Raw genomic sequence first — 20,965 nt, 5'->3', positions numbered from 1 at the left:
CACACACAGCCTCCCATCCGCTAGGGGGCGCACTTAAGAGACCCATATTAAAAACACCTCCCATCCGCTAGGGGGCGCACCTCAGAGACCCATATTAAAACCACACCTCCCATCCGCTAGGGGGCGCACCTTAGAGACCCATATTAAAACCACACCACGGAAGAAGAAGAAGAGAAGTGGGAGAGCAACAAACATGGCGTCCACGGCTGCGACCAGAGTTGCTGGAGCGGCCAGAGTGGTCAAGCCTCTGTTCAGCCGGGATCTGGACGAGGCTCACCGCCGGGCTCGGGAGCTGTACCGGGCGTGGTACCGGGAGGTCCCCAAGACAGGTACAGAACCCCCCCGTCCGGTAACAGCTGAACAGAACCGGACCTGAGCGTCAAGGTCGTGTTGGTGGAGTCATGACGTTAGCTTAGCATCTCGGCTAGCTTAGCATCTCGGCTAGCTTAGCATCTCAGCTAGCTTAGCATCTCGGCTAGCTTAGCATCTCAGCTAGCTTAGCATCTCAGCTTAGCTTAGCATCTCAGCTAGCTTAGCATCTCAGCTAGCTTAGCATCTCAGCTAGCTTAGCATCTCAGCTAGCTTAGCATCTCAGCTAGCTTAGCATCTCACGCTACCTGCTGTATCTCTGCTGTGGACGGTAACTAGCAACAATCTTTAAAAGCGTGATGTCACCAATATTTGCACTTGATAAATGATGTGGACGAATATCGGCTTTGGTGTTTATTTCATTCACATTCCAGATACAATAAAGTCACTATCGAGGTAGTTAGGGTGCGTTCGTTTAGAACTGGGAGGTGCAAATTGCGACTTGCTAGGAATGATTAAATAAAACACCTCATGAACTCGCACTTCCTCGTCGCAAATTCGGATGTTTCTCCCCCAATTGCTCGAATGCACTAGATATAACTAGATAACTGTGATATAATGGTATATAGATATAACTAGGTAACTGTGATATAATGATATATAGATATAACTAGGTAACTGATATAATGGTATATAGATATAACTAGGTAACTGTGATATAATGGTATATAGATATAACTAGGTAACTGTGATATAATGGTATATAGATATAACTAGGTAACTGTGATATAATGGTATATAGATATAACTAGGTAACTGTGATATAATGGTATATAGATATAACTAGGTAACTGTGATATAATGGTATATAGATATAACTAGGTAACTGTGATATAATGGTATATAGATATAACTAGGTAACTGTGATATAATGATATATAGATATAACTAGGTAACTGTGATATAATGGTATATAGATATAACTAGGTAACTGTGATATAATGGTATATAGATATAACTAGGTAACTGATATAATGGTATATAGATATAACTAGGTAACTGTGATATAATGGTATATAGATATAACTAGGTAACTGTGATATAATGGTATATAGATATAACTAGGTAACTGTGATATAATGGTATATAGATATAACTAGATAACTGTGATATAATGGTATATAGATATAACTAGGTGACTGTGATATAATGGTATATAGATATAACTAGGTAACTGTGATATAATGGTATATAGATATAACTAGATAACTGTGATATAATGGTATATAGATATAACTAGGTAACTGTGATATAATGGTATATAGATATAACTAGGTAACTGTGATATAATGGTATATAGATATAACTAGGTAACTGTGATATAATGGTATATAGATATAACTAGGTAACTGTGATATAATGGTATATAGATATAACTAGGTAACTGTGATATAATGGTATATAGATATAACTAGGTAACTGTGATATAATGGTATATAGATATAACTAGGTAACTGATATAATGGTATATAGATATAACTAGGTAACTGTGATATAATGGTATATAGATATAACTAGGTAACTGATATAATGGTATATAGATATAACTAGGTAACTGTGATATAATGGTATATAGATATAACTAGGTAACTGTGATATAATGGTATATAGATATAACTAGGTAACTGTGATATAATGGTATATAGATATAACTAGGTAACTGTGATATAATGGTATATAGATATAACTAGGTAACTGTGATATAATGGTATATAGATATAACTAGGTAACTGTGATATAATGGTATATAGATATAACTAGGTAACTGTGATATAATGGTATATAGATATAACTAGGTAACTGTGATATAATGGTATATAGATATAACTAGGTAACTGTGATATAATGGTAAATAGATATAACTAGGTAACTGTGATATAATGGTATATAGATATAACTAGGTAACTGTGATATAATGGTATATAGATATAACTAGGTAACTGTGATATAATGGTATAGATATAACTAGGTAACTGATATAATGATATATAGATATAACTAGGTAACTGTGATATAATGATATATATATATAACTAGGTAACTGATATAATGGTATATAGATATAACTAGGTAACTGTGATATAATGGTATATAGATATAACTAGGTAACTGATATAATGGTATATAGATATAACTAGGTAACTGTGATATAATGGTATATAGATATAACTAGGTAACTGTGATATAATGGTATATAGATATAACTAGGTAACTGTGATATAATGGTATATAGATATAACTAGGTAACTGTGATATAATGGTAAATAGATATAACTAGGTAACTGTGATATAATGGTATATAGATATAACTAGGTAACTGTGATATAATGGTATATAGATATAACTAGGTAACTGTGATATAATGGTATAGATATAACTAGGTAACTGTGATATAATGATATATATATATAACTAGGTAACTGATATAATGGTATATAGATATAACTAGGTAACTGTGATATAATGGTATATAGATATAACTAGGTAACTGTGATATAATGGTATATAGATATAACTAGGTAACTGTGATATAATGGTATATAGCTCGAATGCACACAGGTCGGAGGAAGGTATTTTGCCACTTGCGACTTGCCACCTCCGACAACAAACAAATGCACCATAACTGGGAGAAGTGACGTTGTCATCCTGAGTAAACCGAGTTTGAGGATTGACCCCTGGGCCCCTGTAGGCTACTGGTCTAAAGCTAAGCAAAGCAATGCCCACTCTATTGTCATGATTGGGGTGATTCTATCTTCCGGATCGAGAGGTCGGATAGATGGGAGTAGGCTATAGGCTACAGTCCAGAATCAGAATACATATATTGCCATTTAGACCTGGTCCAGGGCGATATCCTACGTATAACTCCCTGTTACTCTCAATGCAATTTGCCTATGAAAGCGCTTCATCGGCCCGGTCGTCCGACTCTACAGACAAAACCGTTTCGTTACTCACCAAAGTAAACACATCGTTGGAAAGATGAAAGCCTTTTCTCCTGAAGCGCTACAGTTTGTAGTCCCCCACCTTTCAAATAAAAGGCAAATTTGTACACTTAAATGTTTTATATCCACAGCGCATCGACTGTCTTCTTCTACCGGCGAATCGGCGCTCTCCGCTTTGTTTAGTCTACTCACTGCTGCCACCCATGTCGGGGATGATGCATTACATCTTAAATGGTGTTGAGAGACTTTAAGATGTAATGCATCAACAGCCCTACTAACACAGTGGGTTGCAGCAACGTTGCACATAAGTTGTAGTTTGGTAAGTTGCAACATTACCATGGTCGAAAATACATGCCTACAACGTCATTACATAACGTGGCAGTGACGTTGTATTACAGTTGCATGTACGTTTAACTTGACGTTGAGTGGACCAGTGATACAAATATAGTGCAAAAAGTAGTAGTGCAATTGGACTACAAAGAGTCAAGCACACCACAACGCCATGGCTGCCCCAGTCGGCGCCATCTTGAACCGACTCACTTGATAGCATCCTTACTAACATGTTTGTTGTCTCCGTCTGTCCTCCAGTATCTCAGTTCCAGCTGGACATCACAATCCGCCAGGGGAGGGACAAGATGAGAGAGATGTTTGACAGAAACAGGCATGTGACTGATCCGCGTGTGATCGACATGCTGGTGATCAAGGTAAGAGTACCGTGGATTGTCCCTACATGCTCCAAGCTTGATCCAGGGGAATACTGACCCCAGGACAGTTACTGTAAGAGTATTTTCACATATAAGTCTCTTTAATAGAACCAAACTCAGTCGTTAAGTCTCGAGGAGGTCCGAGTTCGGTTCGATTCAGAGGGGTCTGGGGCTGAGTTCTTATGGAGCGCTCATATGTGGCCAGAAATTTTGTGAAAGTCAAAACACCTTAAAATGCACCTTTCACCCCTTTCCTTGAATTGATTGCTTATCATCCAATACATTTGGATAGATTCAAGCATGTGCTCTTCTGCACAGCTGCTACCTATCCTTTTGTGTCAGGTCTGTGATGTTTCCAAAGAGCAGTGTGTATAAGCTAGAGCTGTGTCCTTCTTACTTATCCTTGAACGTTGCTCTCCCAGGGGAAGATGGAGCTCCAGGAGACCATCAACATCTGGAAGCAGAAGACTCACATCATGCGTTATTTCCACGAGACGGAGACACCGCGCCCTGCCGACTTCCTCTCCAAATTCTACCAGGGACACGACCCATGAACTTTCTCCTGTGACCTCTCACCCTCCCCTCGTGTCCAATATTACAGATGTTGCTCCCCTGTATTGAACTGTAAATACATACAAACAAATGCACCCGACCTCGTGTCCCGTCATCATTGAACATCTGACATTGTCCGTTATGTAGGACCGCCCCTCTGAGTGATGAGTCTCTCTCCTGTATCTCCTGGCCCAGTGATGAGTCTCTCTCCTGTATCTCCTTGCCCAGTGATGAGTCTCTCTCCTGTATCTCCTGGCCCAGTGATGAGTCTCTCTCCTGTATCTCCTGGCCCAGTGATGAGTCTCTCTCCTGTATCTCCTGTATCTCCTGTATCTCCTGGCCCAGTGATGAGTCTCTCTCCTGTATCTCCTGGCCCAGTGATGAGGCTCTCTCCTGTATCTCCTGGCCCAGTGATGAGTCTCTCTCCTGTATCTCCTGTATCTCCTGGCCCAGTGATGAGTCTCTCTCCTGTATCTCCTGGCCCAGTGATGAGTCTCTCTCCTGTATCTCCTGGCCCAGTGATGAGTCTCTCTCCTGTATCTCCTGGCCCAGTGATGAGTCTCTCTCCTGTATCTCCTGGCCCAGTGATGAGTCTCTCTCCTGTATCTCCTGGCCTAGTGATGAGTCTCTCTCCTGTATCTCCTGGCCCAGTGATGAGTCTCTCTCCTGTATCTCCTGGCCCAGTGGGGCTGTTTCTGATGGGCTTTAGGTGACTGTGTCCCAATGAGGGATCCATTGTGGAATTTGAGAGGATTCAGACTGCGTTCCACCCTGACTGTTCGCTGGCTGACTTTGTCAGTGAGTCTTCACGTTGGTGGTCCCCAAAGGAAGAAGAGAAAAGAGATTGCTAGTGGTTCTCAGTTCCAAAACAAGTAGGAAGACTAGGTAGATAACGGGTGTGAGTAGGAGGGTATCTGTATGACCCTAGTTTGTCAGAGACTGCTTAGAGGAGGTTGTCTGTCGTTATGAACGGCTTCATCATGGCTGTCCAGTCACAATGTGGGTCCTTGATAACCAAAACTAAATACACCAACGCTGCGTTCCGAATAGCATACTACCCTACTATATAGCACGCCAAAACAGGGTGTAGTATGCCCCAATACATAGTATGCCACATGCAGTATGGCAAAAATACCAGGATGTCCTACTACATCCGGTCGTATTTTGCAGTATGCAAGCCAGCAGGCTTTTCTGGCTATTCTGACCCACAATCCTGTGCGCAGCGAAATGTGCGTCACATGTGTGAGTCGTGACAGCTGTAGACGAATGTCGCGTTATGGACGGCGACGGATGTGGGCTAATTTCAAGGCGCAATGTTATGACAATGTAGTATGTCCCAATTGGATGCCTACTGCTTGCAAAGTACGTACTTTCTAAGGGCAGCTGTAGTAGGTACTGGTAGTAAGAAGTAGAAGTATGCGATTCGGAACGCAGCCCAAGTCCCAGTTATCCACTTGCCATAATAAAAACACCCCAGTGACTAAAGACCATTAAGATCATAATTTATATGATCTAATATTTGTTTTATTAAAACAATCCACACCATATTATTCACTCCAGTCACATGGACACCAAAATTATATTGCACTTATGGATAGTTTTTTATTTCTTAAGACGTATAAGTACATGCAAATGCAAGATAGCAGCACATTGAGATGGCCTCATCTCTTCTCTAGATCAACAACAGATGTGTGCAGTCAGCGTGGTCACCATGGGAGAGGGGCGGAGGGCGGGAGAATCAACACTAGAAAGTCACTGGAACGTTTTGAGTCTTTAGACCAGTAGTTCATGTCCTCTTCCCACTGTCTTTTGACTGTTAAAGCACATTGGGATGTTCTGTGGAGAGAGAAAAGAAGTTAGCAAAAATAATAACAGGTCTTGAACACTTCTATTGAAATCTAGTCATGTGAGAGACTTATTCAACAGTATATCTCAGGGTGTGTGATCCCCTGAACATACATACATTACCTACACACACACATACAGACCCTTCAGTCATCATCGTCGTCATCCTCAGGGACGAAGATGTCGTGCTCCTCCAGCAGTGCAGCAAAGTTCTTGCTGATCAGAGTTCCCACATACAAGAAGGGGACCACTACCAGAGCGATCCGGACCAGGCCCAAGGAGGTCTGGATAGTGACAATGACAACTACATTAGCCCCAATTACTGTATGAATGGTTTTGTGTGGTTTTTACACAAAATAATGTTTATCTTCTATATTGTATCCAGACTCTAGAATTGTTAAAGGAGGTTGTTTGCAATAATTGTTCACAATGATGACAAAATGGCTCTTTTGAAGACGTATCATTGGCGTTTGAACACTTCATCCAAATCTACCACACAGAAATGGATACATATTTCGAATGTAGTCATTTAAGTTAATATGCAAGTTGAATCATGCATGGTTGAACTCTGGTGAGAGGATCCTTCCATACATGCCAATCCTCAGGCACCAATAAAGCACTTCCAACACCTGTTTAAACTCCAGCCCTCTTCCTCATCCAAACCGAGCAACGCCTGTTTTTCATGCGTAAAAATATCAAATATCTCTTACCTTCTTGGGTTTGGGCAGAATGGCCCCCGATCCGGTGCACACAGCTGTCCTGCACTGAGACAGAGTCGTCCCCCAACCTTTTGCCGACGTTAATGTGTTCAAACGAGTGTTTTCATACGCAGAGAGCCTGGCCAGGCGACGCACGGCCGATGCCATCTTCCTGCGTTCAATGCAGCAGAAATGCGCAAAAATAATCTTCCCGCTGCGTCTCTGGTTCGTTACCATGAAACCAAACCCACGATCTGAACACATCATGTATAATGTGATTTTAATATGCAATATTAAATATATAATATTTATATATAATATATTATAATAAAAATGTGTGATTTTAATATGCAAATGACGCTTTTTGGAGCGTATAATGACGGTCATTTCCACGATGTACTGTAATGAAAACAAACCACACATTTCATAGCAAGTTTTTATTTTATTTTCAGTGATACTTGATCCAAGCAGGTTATCATCAGCAATAATTACAGGTACACGGGCATAGTAAAATATAAAGACATCCCTCACCAAGTGTTCAAACAAAAACATAGTTAGTGCTTTGACGATCCTTTTTTTAACGAATAAAGCAGATCAATAAATACTGTACAGCGATCAAATATCTACAGACTATCTATAATACACATCTTATTTAATAGGTCAAAAGTGCAAAAATAGAATGCGTTTGAAGGAATGACCTTGGTACCACTGCAAATATACTAGGATATTATTATATTTAGGATATATATAGGATATTATATCTATATATATATACTATATATAGGATATTATATCCCTACATCAAAGGGAGCGAGAGGCAAATAATTCAGTGCCTGTGGACAAACTAGGTAGCTTATTTTCCAGTGCAGAAATGTCCCAAACTCACTCCATTTAATTGTGCTTGAGCTCCAGAAGTATCCTGGTGTAGCTGGATATGGGAACACGCTGTAAACTGCTGCCATGCGACCCAAAACGCTTTGAATATATATCAACATTCAATTCAACCTGGAGATGTTCCTCCTTAAAAGCTTAAATAAATAAATACATGTTTAGAATAGACTTCAATAAATACACCTTTAGTATATACAAAGGGAAATCTGGAAATAGTTTAAGTAAACAAACTTATGGAACATATGGAAATTCAAATCATTAGTTATGATTAGTGTATCAAAATGGGAAATGTAAACTTTAAATGAACCCCTTCCTCGTGCAGTAGTCTCCACTACAGTACACTGATAACGAGACAGAGTTGGTTCGTTTGTGAGGTGCACTGCGCGAACTAAGTCAAGCTCACCGTGTGAAATGTACTTGACCGTACGGGCTAGTAGTATTTGATCCAGGCCTCGTCTCAGGTTTGCTCCATCAGTGGGTCGGACCCGTACCGCTTCGCTGATGGCGCCTGTGACTTTGTGACCTAATGCTGTTTGAAGGAGAGGCGCCTGAAGAACTTGTTGATCTCAAACGCCCCGGGTATCGCTGGGCCTTTTCCGCTGTCCCCCAGCCTGGCGACCTGCCCGGCCGCCACGGCGGCCCTCAGGCTCAGGCTCCTCACTACCCGTGTCCCAGGCCCCGGGCCGGAGGCGGGCCTGGAGGAGACGGTGATGTAGGAGGCGTCTTTCTGCTGCTCCTGGTAACTCACTGTGTAAGAACAGAAGAGGAAAGAGGAGAAGTTGAATGGGGAGTGAACCCTCCTCACAGGTCCAGACCTGCAAACTCCCCAGAGTGAAAAAGGTCACAGGTCCGAAACCAAGTAATGGTACGGGGGTCGGGGGCATCCTCCCCCGGAAGACATTTTGAGTGATTTTAATATGCAAATGACGCTTTTTGGAGCGTTTTGAAACTAGAATTTCTGTGTGCGAGTAGATGCATGGCTCTTGCGAGGCGCATAGTATATCCATCCCAATTACAACCCCAAATACAATTATGTAGATATCCAGATTCACAGTTGAAGCTTTTTAATCAGAATTTCAATGTTTCTTTTTCCCTAAAAAAAAGATATCTCATAAAAAGTTAGTTATTTACTTAAGCAACCAAACAATTACTTTTTTACACATTATTCTCCCTGTTGCCTCTCAAAAAAAGACAACCAACCTCCATTGCCTGAAATGCAGGAAAGAATGAGACAGGGAGACATGATAGCTTTTAGGGATGCCCCGATCTGATTTTTTTGGACCGATACCAATTATTTTCCTCAGGATCGGCCGATACAGATACCAATTTATTAAAAAATAACACACAAAGAACGACTTCTCCTCTTAGAATGGTCTTACCCATATTATTGTATCGATATGATGACACTGTCTTTGCTTGCATATTTTTAGATGAAGGTTGCCCAGTATTATCACTTATTAACTGATGAATAGGCCCTCCAAATATTATTCTGTACATATCAGATTCAGTAGACTTCATACTTCAGTATACAGTATACCATTCGGACCAATGCCAAGTGAGTAAAAAAAATTAAAAAGTTGTGTTTTTTGTTGTGTAATTGTTTTCCGTGACTTTTATTTTGGAATTCCTTGAAAGAAAGCTACCGGACAAGTTTCGTTTCTGCTTGAGGGGCAACTAGTAGTGTCCTCTATCCTAATTTTAAACCGCAAAAATATCCAAACTACAGCTGATCAGAGATTTCGTTAACAAGTGATTAGCAGCAGCTTTGGAGAAATTGGAGTGGATGTTGGACGCTGTTGCCATGACGTTTACGTTATTCACCTGGAGATCAAGCAACATTACATCCAACAGGATCTGTATTTATACCCTCGTCTGCTGTGGTTAGTCACTATTTCACGTTCTGAATTGACCCACCACTCTCTAACATTTAGCTTGTAGCATCCAAGTTTGTACTTATATGTATGCCAAGCTAACCAGTTAGTATTATCCAATAAGGTTTATTCTAGGCTGAACATCAAAGCAGTCACCCCCCCCTTTTTGGAAAACTCCCCAAATCTGCACGATTCATGTGAATGACCCAATTGACAAAAAAAACGGCGATTGTAGCCGAAAGGCGACTAGTTTGCAGGTATGCAGGTCGTTTGGGTTTGCATATTTCGAAATAACCCACTTGTGCCAGAGCAATCATGTACAGAAACGTAAACAAACGCACTTCAAATCCTTATTTCCACCCGGGTCTGCTACGTACTACACAGTTACTCCCTTCTTAAAGCGTTCTCCATCTTAGGTCGTTACCTGCAGCAGAGAGAACCTTGTCCGTGGTGCGGGTCAGCTCCAGGAGGATTGTGGGATATTTCGGATGCAGCAGGAAGAGTTTCCTGACCACGTGCTCGGCCGGGGCCATCTGGATTGAACCAAACGGGAAGTGACATCATTGGAGTCGTTGTATTTGGTCAACTAAATTGAGGGCACCTCATGCGTTTGCTGGTATTTGCGTATCGTATTTGACCCGGCTCCGCCCACCTCCGCCCCAGAGGCCCTGTTAGTAACTCACAGTTGTCTTGGTGACATTCTTAGGCGACTGGAGGAGGTCGCCAGCCCAGAAGAAGAAAGCTGATTGGCCGGAGGTGGTGGCGACAGAGTAGCCCTCCAGACGGATGTCAGGGCACACAAACTCTGCCGCCCACAGGCCACGCCCACTGGCCCCATCCACCACCTGGATCTGGGCGGAGTCAAGAGGTCAGAAGACAGGGGTCAGATGGGGTGGTGTGTGTGTGTGTGTGTGTGTGTGTGTGTGTGTGTGTGTGTGTGTAAGTGTAATCTTCAATACACTGCAAAAAAGCTTCACACAGAATAGACTGACTCCAATCTCTCAAGATCTTGCTTATTTTTCAAGCTCAAGGAAAATAAATCACACATTCTGTTTTTAGCCTTCAGTTTGGTTCTCTACTGTGCAAACATACTGATACAGGCTACGTCCTGGGCAAACATACTGATACAGGCTACATACTGATACAGGCTACATACTGATACAGGCTACGTCCTGGGCAAACATACTGATACAGGCTACATACTGATACAGGCTACATACTGATACAGGCTACAGGCTACATACTGATACAGGCTACATACTGATACAGGCTACATACTGATACAGGCTACATACTGATACAGGCTACATAAACATACTGATACAGGCTACATCCTGGGAAGCACAAGTACATGAAAATGTCAGAAACTGCATGAATGTCATTACTGGATGTGGTATGAGGGCAGACAGACAGGCAGCCAGACAGACAGACAGACAGACAGACAGACAGACAGGCAGGTAGACAGACAGACAGACAGGCAGACAGGCAGGTAGACAGACAGACAGGCAGACAGACAGACAGACAGACAGACAGGCAGACAGGCAGGTAGACAGACAGACAGGCAGGTAGGCAGGCAGGCAGCCAGCCAGGCAGGCAGGCAGACAGGCAGGCAGACAGACAGACAGACAGACAGACAGACAGTACCTTCCTCACGTTGTTCGACCCAGACTGAATGAGGAGATCTGGGACTCCGTCATCGTTGAAGTGGCCTGGGGCTGGGCGGCTGACAACACAATGACACAACCAATCAGATCACTCTGGGTAGACCCTTTCCTTAAGATGGACAAGAGGTGAACGCGTAACAGCCTCAAGTGTGAGAGGAGTCCAGTTGACATCTAGGTACCCGGTATCAGACACAGGTTATGCAACTTTATTGGAATGAAAAATCATAATTTTGTACCTGACCCACACGTGCACACAAATGGACGTGCACACGCACAGACAAAAACGAACACTACAGAGTTGAGAGATGCTCATTAGCGGTCAGCCCCCCCCCCCCCCCAGCGGGGTCACAGTGACCAGGACTAAACACCACCATCTCCAGTCCAGTTTCTCCTGTCTTACCTGTGCCAAGGTTATTATAGTTAACGAAAACTAACTAAAAAACGAAAACTAGGTGTGAAAAAACATTTTAGTTAACTGAAATAAAAATAAAAACTAGGCTTTACAAAAAAACGATAACTAACTAAAACTGTATTGTGTGTTTACAAAACTAACTAAAATAAACTAAAATTGTAGTTTAATATCCTTAGTTTTAGTCTTTTTCATTTCATATATAAGCCTAGTATTTTGGGTGGATATGAAATCTATCCTCCATGTTCTTTAGCTGTGCTCCGGCGCAGAAGTAACCTGACGTGCGCCAGATGGTTTGTTTTGCACAGAGTGAAACAACATGAGCTTGTGAGATCAGGATGGTCTCACGAGGCTAGCGCAGAAAAAAAACAAACTAATACTGAAACTAATAAAAACTAAACTAAAACTAAGCATTATCAAAAAATAAAAAATAAACTAGCAAATCTGCTTTAAAAACTAATTAAAACTAAACTGAAATTGAACACAAAACGTTAAAACGATATAAAAATAAAAACTAATGAAAAAAGCAAAACTATTATAACCCTGACCTGTGCAAGGCGGGAGAGTCGAGGGTCCACTCTGTGTGCACGTCCCTCTCCCTGACCACGGACAGCCTGCTGGCGGCCGCGCCGCGCACCAGCACCCAGTCACTGCGGCTGGAGTTGAGGCCCGACAGGACGTCCAGGTTGTTGTGGTTGTTGCACAGGCCGGACACTAGGGGGAGCAGGTACTGCACTTGCTCAGATCCACTGGGAGAGGAGAGGAGATGAGAGGTAGGGAGAAGTGGGGAGAGGAGAAGAGAGGTGAGGAGAGGACAGGAGAAGAGAGGAGAGGTGGGCAGAGGAGTGGGGAAAGGAAAAAAAGCAAAGAGTGTGTTGAATATGGTTGATTTTCAGAGAAATGCCTTTTAATATGATCCTGTTAGCTATTTCCTAATTATGATGATTGACCTCTGAGTATGGCTGTCGGCTTGAGTTTTCGGTAAGAAACGGTGTCCCTCTTCCATAGACTTATGAGATAACGACATTCCATGGCTGGTACACTCTGGGCCAAACACCATTGTTGTGGTTAGAGATAAAGGCCTGGGCGCCGAGGCGGCGTAGGTTAATGGGACAAAACAAGGCCACAGAAGAGACCAGAGACAGTCTTATCGGAGAAGAGACGAGGAAGGGGGGACACTCAGACCACATAAGAACGTTGCAACGAGACCAATGCTTTGATTTGGGTTCAGACAGCATACAGAGAGGTCAACTGTACATTAGGCATGCCATCGTCTTTTCTATGTCAAACCTCCTGTAATAAATCGCTTTTGCTGAGGCTCAAATCTCGTGTTGGAGAGATTCATTTGGAATACACCTGAGAAGGAGACACTGGACTGTGTGGTATTGTGTGAGATTGGGGCCGTCTTTTATTGAAATCAAAACAACGCAGAGCTGAAATAAGGACAATAATAAAAGACAACGAAAGTCAAGTGTTTATAAAAACGTTTTCTTTAGAGTTTCTACATGAGTGAAAATGTACAAATTAAAATTTCTTTGCATTTCTTTTATATTTCCTCGTTTTATGTTTTGGTTGGTTATTTTTGTCTGTAACTTTTGTGGCCATTTTGTCCAGGTCTCCCTTGTAAAATATGTACTTTATCTCAATGGGATTAACCTGGTAAAATAAAGTTAAAGGCGTCCTTTCAGAAAGTCTTACCAACATGTGATTAATTCTCATTAGTTCCATACAGTATCAAATGTTCTTGGTATTTGGACAGTAAAAAACTATAAGCATTCACTTAGACAAGAAAGGACAGAATCAAACAATAAGCATTCACTTAAGACAGGGACAGCTTTTGTGTTGCATAACTATGCACCCCCCCTCGCCGGCGTCCGTACCTGGAGATATGAATGAGGGAGGAGGAGTTGTATTTCTTCAGCCTCTCCCAGTTAGGGTCCTTCAGTCTCAGGCTGGGGGAGACGGGTGTCTCTCCAGTGGCCTGAGTGTAAATATCTGAGAGAGAGACCGCCTCGACTGTGCCTGGAGGGGGAAACGAAGACGCATCGTCAGATAAAGTTGTTCCTCACTAAGTATGAAACGGCGAAGAGGCCACGGTGTTAAATGATGATCGGTTCTGGGTGTGTTATTCTGAGAACCAAACCCTGGGTTTCTTTACCGAGTCCAAAAAGAATGTAGTACGCGCCCATCTGGGTCTCGTGCAGGAGGGGGCCAATCAGCGTGCCCTGCTCCGTGAGGTTAAAGGTGACTGGCCGTCCAATGGGATCCCCCGTCAGCCCGGAGAGCAAGACCAGCGAGACGTCGGAGACCTGGAAGACAACGGGGGAGAGATCAGGGTTGGTGAGGGTGTGTCGAGTTTTTAGTCACAGAGACGACAAGATTTCACAAAGACTGGGATCTTGCAGCATCGTTATTTGCAAGACTACATTTCGAGGTCTGCAGCAATTTCTGTCTACTTTTTTCCCTTTTCCACTCGATCGTGACTATCGTATCTCTACGCAGTTTGCTGTTCGGTGCTGGAGAGAGAACCCTAACCCTTGTTGACAATGTTCACGTCAATGAACTTCACTATTTGCATGAGGCAAGACTACAACCGTACGATAATATTGAACATATATGATTTCATTGGAACGTCAAGACGAGACAAAGACCGACTGAAGACGGCTCTGACTGCCACCGTACACCCAACGATCGAGATGATGGGAGGACGCTCCGACTCTAGCAAAACTCTCACGATTTAATTCCCACATTGGAAATTAGTCTGCAACAGTGAAATCGGTTGAGAAGTCAGTTGGTGTACAGTAAATATTGTCTATAAATAGACTTGTGTATGAGAAATGAAGACACCGGTGAATGAGGAGAGGTGTTTGGTGATGATGTGATGTGGTAGGTCAGCGGTCAGCGGCCTGGTTTCACCACAGAGGAGACAGCGGTTGAAGAGACTCTGTGGACGGGTAGCTGAAGAGGACATACTGTGCGGTGCAGTGTGACCACTCCCTCGTCATGATCATGACTCCATGTTCCATTCTGTCCGTCTCCGGCCAACGAGTGGTCAGGAGCGGTCAGCCAGTGGTCAGGTTGGTGTGTTTTGGGGATAAGGGCGGAGGTGAGATCGGGCCTGAGGTTTAGGAGGAGGCTGACGTCCCGTACCTGGTCAGCGGGCAGAGTGGCTATCAGCAGGTCGGGGACCGTGTCCCCTTGGAGGTCTGGCAGGGGCACGGCCTGGGACTCGATCCCACCCAGCGTGACTGACCACAGCTTCTTACCTGGGGAGGACCAAACGCAGTCTGACCAGCTGCACGACCAAACCTCCCTGACCAATCTCCTCGTCAACCGGCAAAACATTTATCACTTTGAAAAAGTTGCTCTTGGTCTGTGTCATAACTGTGCTGGTGTTAATAACTGTGCTGGTGTTAAGAGGGGTTCTGTATGCTACCTGTGTAATAACTGTTCTGGTGTTAATAACTGTGCTGGTGTTAATAACTGTGCTGGTGTTAATAGGGGTTCTGTGCTACCTGTGTAATAACTGTTCTGGTGTTAATAGGGGTTCTGTATGCTACCTGTGTAATAACTGCTGGTGTTAAGAGGGGTTCTGTATGCTACCTGTGTTATAACTGTGCTGGTGTTAATAGGGGTTCTGTATGTACCTGTGTTATAACTGCTGGTGTTAAGAGGGGTTCTGTATGTACCTGTGTAATAACTGTGCTGGTGTTAATAGGGGTTCTGTATGTACCTGTGTAATAACTGTGCTGGTGTTAATAGGGGTTCTGTATGTACCTGTGTAATAACTGTGCTGGTGTTAATAACTGTGCTGGTGTTAATAGGGGTTCTGTATGCTACCTGTGTAATAACTGTGCTGGTGTTAATAACTGTGCTGGTGTTAATAGGGGTTCTGTATCCTACCTGTAATAACTGTGCTGGTGTTAATAGGGGTTCTGTATGTACCTGTGTTATAACTGTGCTGGTGTTAATAGGGGTTCTGTATGCTACCTGTGTTATAACTGTGCTGGTGTTAATAGGGGTTCCGTATGTACCTGTGTTATAACTGTGCTGGTGTTAATAACTGTGCTGGTGTTAATAGGGGTTCTGTATGCTACCTGTGTTATAACTGTGCTGGTGTTAATAGGGGTTCTGTATGCTACCTGTGTAATAACTGTTCTGGTGTTAATAGGGGTTCTGTATGCTACCTGTGTGATAACTGTGCTGGTGTTAATAGGGGTTCTGTATGCTACCTGTGTAATAACTGTGCTGGTGTTAATAGGGGTTCTGTATCCTACCTGTAATAACTGTGCTGGTGTTAATAACTGTGCTGGTGTTAATAGGGGTTCCGTATGCTACCTGTGTTATAACTGTGCTGGTGTTAATAGGGGTTCTGTATGCTACCTGTGTAATAACTGTGCTGGTGTTAATAGGGGTTCCGTATGCTACCTGTGTTATAAATGTGCTGGTGTTAATAGGGGTTCTGTATGCTACCTGTGTTATAACTGTGCTGGTGTTAATAGGGGTTCCGTATGCTACCTGTGGTGCCGTTGACGGCGGTGAGATGAGGGGAGCTGCTGAGCAGACACACCGGCCCGCTGGCCTGCTCCCTCTGGCCTGACAGGAGCGAGGCAGTCTGGGGGTAGGCCCTGAGGGCAGCGCCCCCTGCTGGCAGGGGGACCGGGTGGGCTTCGTACTGCAGGCCGCACTGGACGTACACCGCCAACTCCCCCAGCGCCGTACTCCACAGCACCTGACCGCTGACAGCCGACAGCGCCACCACGCTGTGCACTGGGACGGAGGGATGGGGGAAGGATGAGAGAGGGAGGGGGAGGAAGACGAGATGAGTAAAGACAGATAAGGGAAAAGCGAGAAGAAGTGCAGGTTCATTGGGCCCAGTATCTGGAATACCCTGTCAGAAAACAGAAGAATGGCTGAAACTTTGGGAACTTTGTTAAGACATACCTTTTTAATCTCGCTTTTGTCATGTAGCTGTACTTATATTATAATTATATCTCGATTTTAAACTGTTTTTTTCGTTCTCTCTTTAACCGAGTTTAGTCGTTTTACAATGCACTGTTTCTTTTAAATTATTGTTTATTCTCCTGTTTTCATATCTGTTTTCCTTTGTTTTCAATTTTTTTGTACTATTTGCTATGAACCATGTTTTTATTGATCTTTTCTTATTCAGTAAAACACTGTGTTGTATAAACATGTGCTATATAAATCAACTTGACTGACTTCGATATGAGGATGAATGGTAGTAGTGTAATCCCTGATCGCTCCTGCAGGGGAAGTGAAGGACACGGAGAGCAAACAGCTAAGAACGGGAAAAAACACTTTATACACGGTTCCCACTCATTTTTTACCAATAAAATTCCAAAACATTTCCTTGATTTTTCCATAACTTCCATGTTTCCAATGCTTCCAAATGTCCATGACGATAGTTTTGCATTTTAATGGCTAAAGTAGCCTTATAACTACTATAATAATGTAAACTTGAGATGTTTGTGGAATTGAGAGCATGGCATATGCAACGGTGATGTGATCTGGAAAAATAATTTTCAAATTCCATGACTTTTTCCAGATTTCCATGACCGTGGGACTCCCTGTTTCTAATAAAGACCTTCGTCATACCTGAGAATAACGAACGTGAGAGCAACATGTCTTGACAAAGGGAGGGGGGGAGGACTGCGAGTGGGAGATGACCGGATGACCGGCGCCGCCGAGGAGGATGAGCCCTGTCTGTTTGGGGCCGGTCAGCGCCTACCTCGGCTGCCGGCGGAGGGCAGGGTGTGGTTCGTCCTCTCCGTGACTCCCATCAGCACGTCCTCCACAGAGTCCCCGTCCACGTCCCACAACGCCAGGGGGCGGGGCGCGGTCACTCCTGCGCAGGGAGAGAGAACACGTGACCGCGTTACGGGTGGGTTCTAAATCAACCTGGTGGTGTTGTTCGGCAAAGCGCTGGTCGTCAAAGCTGCGCAAATAAAGCAAAACCGAGCCTCCGTCAGCTGAGGAATGTGCGTGCTGTGAGCCCTCTGTGACCTGGAGTTACTCAACATGCTATTATGGGATCATGTATACCCACTGTGAGAAATAACAGTAATTTCCGACAGTCAGAAGACTACAGAGTACGTGGCTCAATCTGTCTGTCAGCAGGGCCGGCTGTAGGACTTGGGGGCCCCAAAAAGGAATGGACTTTGGGGCCCCCCTGTTGGGTGGGGAGGCTGTGAGGATATGCCCTCCCCCCACACCCCCCCAGGATGAACGTTTAGCAGATAATCACCCCCAAAACTGGTAACAACCATCCGTCTCTCTCACCTCCCTCGTCCTCCCCCAGCTCTCTCTCCCACTGGGGCTGCCTGTCCAGCGCCCCCTGCTGGCAAGGCACCAGAAATGCACACAGCAGGACCAGCAGCACAGCACAGACCAGAGGCACCAGAAAGAAGGCGGTCCGGATGGCACCCCTCATCTTGGCCTTCTTCCCGTCTGGGTCAGTGATGCCGGAGCCCCCGCCCAGCCCCGCCCCCCCCGGGGCGCCCGCGCCGCCATCCTCCCCTCCCCCTCCGTCCCTGCCCGACTCCCTCTGGCTCCAGTACTGCATGCTCGTCATCCCCTCCCTCTCTTGACGCGTCTTGCTGGGCAACCTCTCCCTCCACTCCTCCTCCTGCTCCTCTTCCTCCTCCTCATCCCCCCCCGCCACCAGCCTCCCCGCTCTGCTGCCCCTGGGGTCGGAGGAGCCGGCGCCCAGGCAGCTGCTCCTGCCCAGGCCGTTGCGGGGGTAGTTCAAGACCAGGTCATCCTCCTCGCTCTCGTCCTCGCTGTCGGCCTGAGTGAGGGGGTCATACTCCCCCAGCTCCGAGCCCTTCTTCCCTGGGGACAAAGACACAACACAGATAGTTGGCCAAGGACTGGTCCAGACATTATGGCGTCTCTGTAGAATTGGACGTCAAGAAACTGGGTAACAGGGCTTTCATACACAGCGTAGTGTTATAGGCAGAGGTATAAGCTATTAGAAATGGCTTGGTTAGAGTCATATAGGCAATTATCTGTTTATTCCTCTTATGAACCATTTACTGTATGTATTATGAACATAGGGTCCTATGCTATACATCTAAAGGGCAGGACTTCAAATCAATGTCATAAGAGAAAACTGTACTAACACATTGGTGTTTATTAGATCGTTATAACGTAATAATAGTCAGATATTATTAGTTATTGGTCGGTGAGATGTGACTTAGCCTAAAGCTAACTTAGGGGTTGACTACAGGTAACGATTCGTAGATTTTATGATGAAAATAAATACTGAACAATAATGTAGGCATGTGAATACTGGACTGACACAAACATTTGATGCATTAAGTTAGTAAAATCTTAACTGTACGTAGGCTACTTGGTATGAATGAGCTGGCCTGTTTTAGCGGTGAGCTGCTAATGACTGATCTGATTTAGACTCGGTCTGCGACTGCGCAGAACAGCGAGGACGTTTTGAAAATATTCTTCAATTGCATTTCTGCTTTCATCCCATCATCCCATCATCCCATCATCCCATCATCCCCTCGCCACTCACCGGGCAGTTTGAGAGCACGGGACAGGGCTGCAGCCATCACGGTTCCCGGTTCGGATCTGCTGATGCTGAGATGCGGCGGAGCGCAGTGGGAGTGTGGGGGTGGGAGAGTCCATTCTGGGATCCGGGGGGTGGGAGAGTCCATTATGGGATCCGGGGGGTGGGAGAGGGCATTCTGGGATCCGGGGGGTGGGAGAGGGCATTCTGGGATCCGGGGGGTGGGAGAGTCCATTCTGGGATCCGGGGGGTGGGAGAGGGCATTCTGGGATCCGGGGGGTGGGAGAGTCCATTCTGGGATCCGGGGGGTGGGAGAGTGCATTCTGGGATCCGGGGGGCGGGCAGTGGGCAGTGGGTAGACCCATTGGCCGGCCGGGGTAGACCCCTAGACCCTAGATTAGGGTTGTAGTGTGGGGGTGGGAGAGTGCATTCTGGGATCCGGGGGGCGGGCAGTGGGCAGTGGGTAGACCCATTTTATTTATTTATTTCTTGATTATCATTTGCTCTAATTGTTCTAATGTTGGGTTGTTTTTAGGCTTTACCATTTTGTTCTGTGGATACAGTAGCCTATCGATGCAGCGTACGCCTCATTTGAGAATAAAGTAGCCTACTGTAGTCTATTTGATCAAAGCCCGCACTCAAGTGGAAATTCGTTTATTTTATTCTAGGCTACTGTAGGCCTATTATAGGCTAAGCTATATGAGTTTAGTTGGCTATTTGATTGCAATTTTGATGCATTTTCACAAGTAATTAAGGGTATTTATCGGTCTATTATGAGTCTATATGAAACAAGTATACCACTTATTGAATTTGGTGCATTTTAACATAAGTTTCAGTCATCCGGACATTTCAGAGATACGAACGACCTTCGGTCCCGTTTGGTTCGGATAAGTGGAGTCCTACTGTATATAGATGGGTTCTGTGTTTACAAAGGAGGATGCGCACGCAACCACTAGGCAAAAAGCTAACGTTCCACACATTGAGATAACGTTATACAGTAGCTCCATTCAGCTTGTTGATACGGGACTATGAATAATGTACTGTGAATATAAAGTTCATTTGATTTTGTCGGATTTATGCTGCCATAGAAACAAATTTACATCTGTGTTTACTTCAGACAAGCTCATTTTTAGCTAACTTTAGCTAAAGATCACAAACACCAACATTGATCACGATGAGTTAGCCTACATATGTTGCTGGCTTAACTGCCTGCGATTACCAGGAATATATGAAAAATGTGGTGCTAGCTGATGGCAACAGCCTCCCGGAGCCCTACTCCATCCCTGACCATCTCTTGATAGACGATATGTCCAAATGGCCCTGCATTGAATGGCCTCACATCATGGATGTATTAAGCCTCAGATCTACAGCTATCTAATGGAGAAACCGAGTGTATACGCGCTAGAGTTTACACGCACTAGCTTCAGAAGAGCCAGACCATGTGTAGTTGCTGTAGTTCTCTCTGCACATCACTGTTTTC

At 44.4% G+C, this 20,965-nt stretch overlaps 2 protein-coding genes across 2 annotated transcripts; one reads left to right on the top strand and one right to left on the bottom strand.

Moving 5' to 3' along the window:
• The first annotated feature begins 184 nt into the window (after positions 1-184).
• On the top strand, positions 185-4,657 carry ndufa6 (NADH:ubiquinone oxidoreductase subunit A6). Its single transcript, XM_084462598.1, has 3 exons — positions 185-329; positions 3,897-4,012; positions 4,435-4,657. Exons 1-3 carry the CDS (start codon positions 194-196, stop codon positions 4,564-4,566), a joined length of 384 nt encoding a protein of 127 aa, XP_084318724.1. The 5' UTR covers positions 185-193; the 3' UTR covers positions 4,567-4,657.
• A 3,864-nt stretch (positions 4,658-8,521) lies between these two features.
• fam234b (family with sequence similarity 234 member B) lies at positions 8,522-19,528 on the bottom strand (the record flags this gene model as incomplete). The annotated part of the gene is made up of 12 exons (XM_084462593.1): positions 8,522-8,745; positions 10,294-10,402; positions 10,553-10,720; positions 11,514-11,592; positions 12,491-12,691; positions 13,823-13,964; positions 14,101-14,251; positions 15,093-15,208; positions 16,461-16,712; positions 17,692-17,808; positions 18,243-18,794; positions 19,492-19,528. The coding sequence occupies 12 exons, from the start codon at positions 19,526-19,528 to the stop codon at positions 8,522-8,524; spliced, it is 2,148 nt and encodes a 715-aa protein (XP_084318719.1).
• Between the last annotated feature and the right edge of the window lie 1,437 nt (positions 19,529-20,965).

Source organism: Borostomias antarcticus (assembly GCF_949987555.1).
Source record: "Borostomias antarcticus genome assembly, contig: scaffold_158, whole genome shotgun sequence".
Taxonomy (NCBI): Eukaryota; Metazoa; Chordata; class Actinopteri; order Stomiiformes; family Stomiidae; genus Borostomias; species Borostomias antarcticus.
Note: the sequence above shows the minus strand (reverse complement) of the source record. Positions and strands in the feature narration are given on the sequence as shown.

Coding starts and splice junctions, on each gene's coding strand:
- ndufa6 (XM_084462598.1), top strand. CDS start 194: ATGGCGTCCACGGCTGCGACCAGAGTTGCTGGAGCGGCCAGAGTGGTC. Junction 330..3,896: donor CCGGGAGGTCCCCAAGACAG/GTACAGAACCCC, acceptor TCTGTCCTCCAG/TATCTCAGTTCCAGCTGGAC. Junction 4,013..4,434: donor TCGACATGCTGGTGATCAAG/GTAAGAGTACCG, acceptor TTGCTCTCCCAG/GGGAAGATGGAGCTCCAGGA.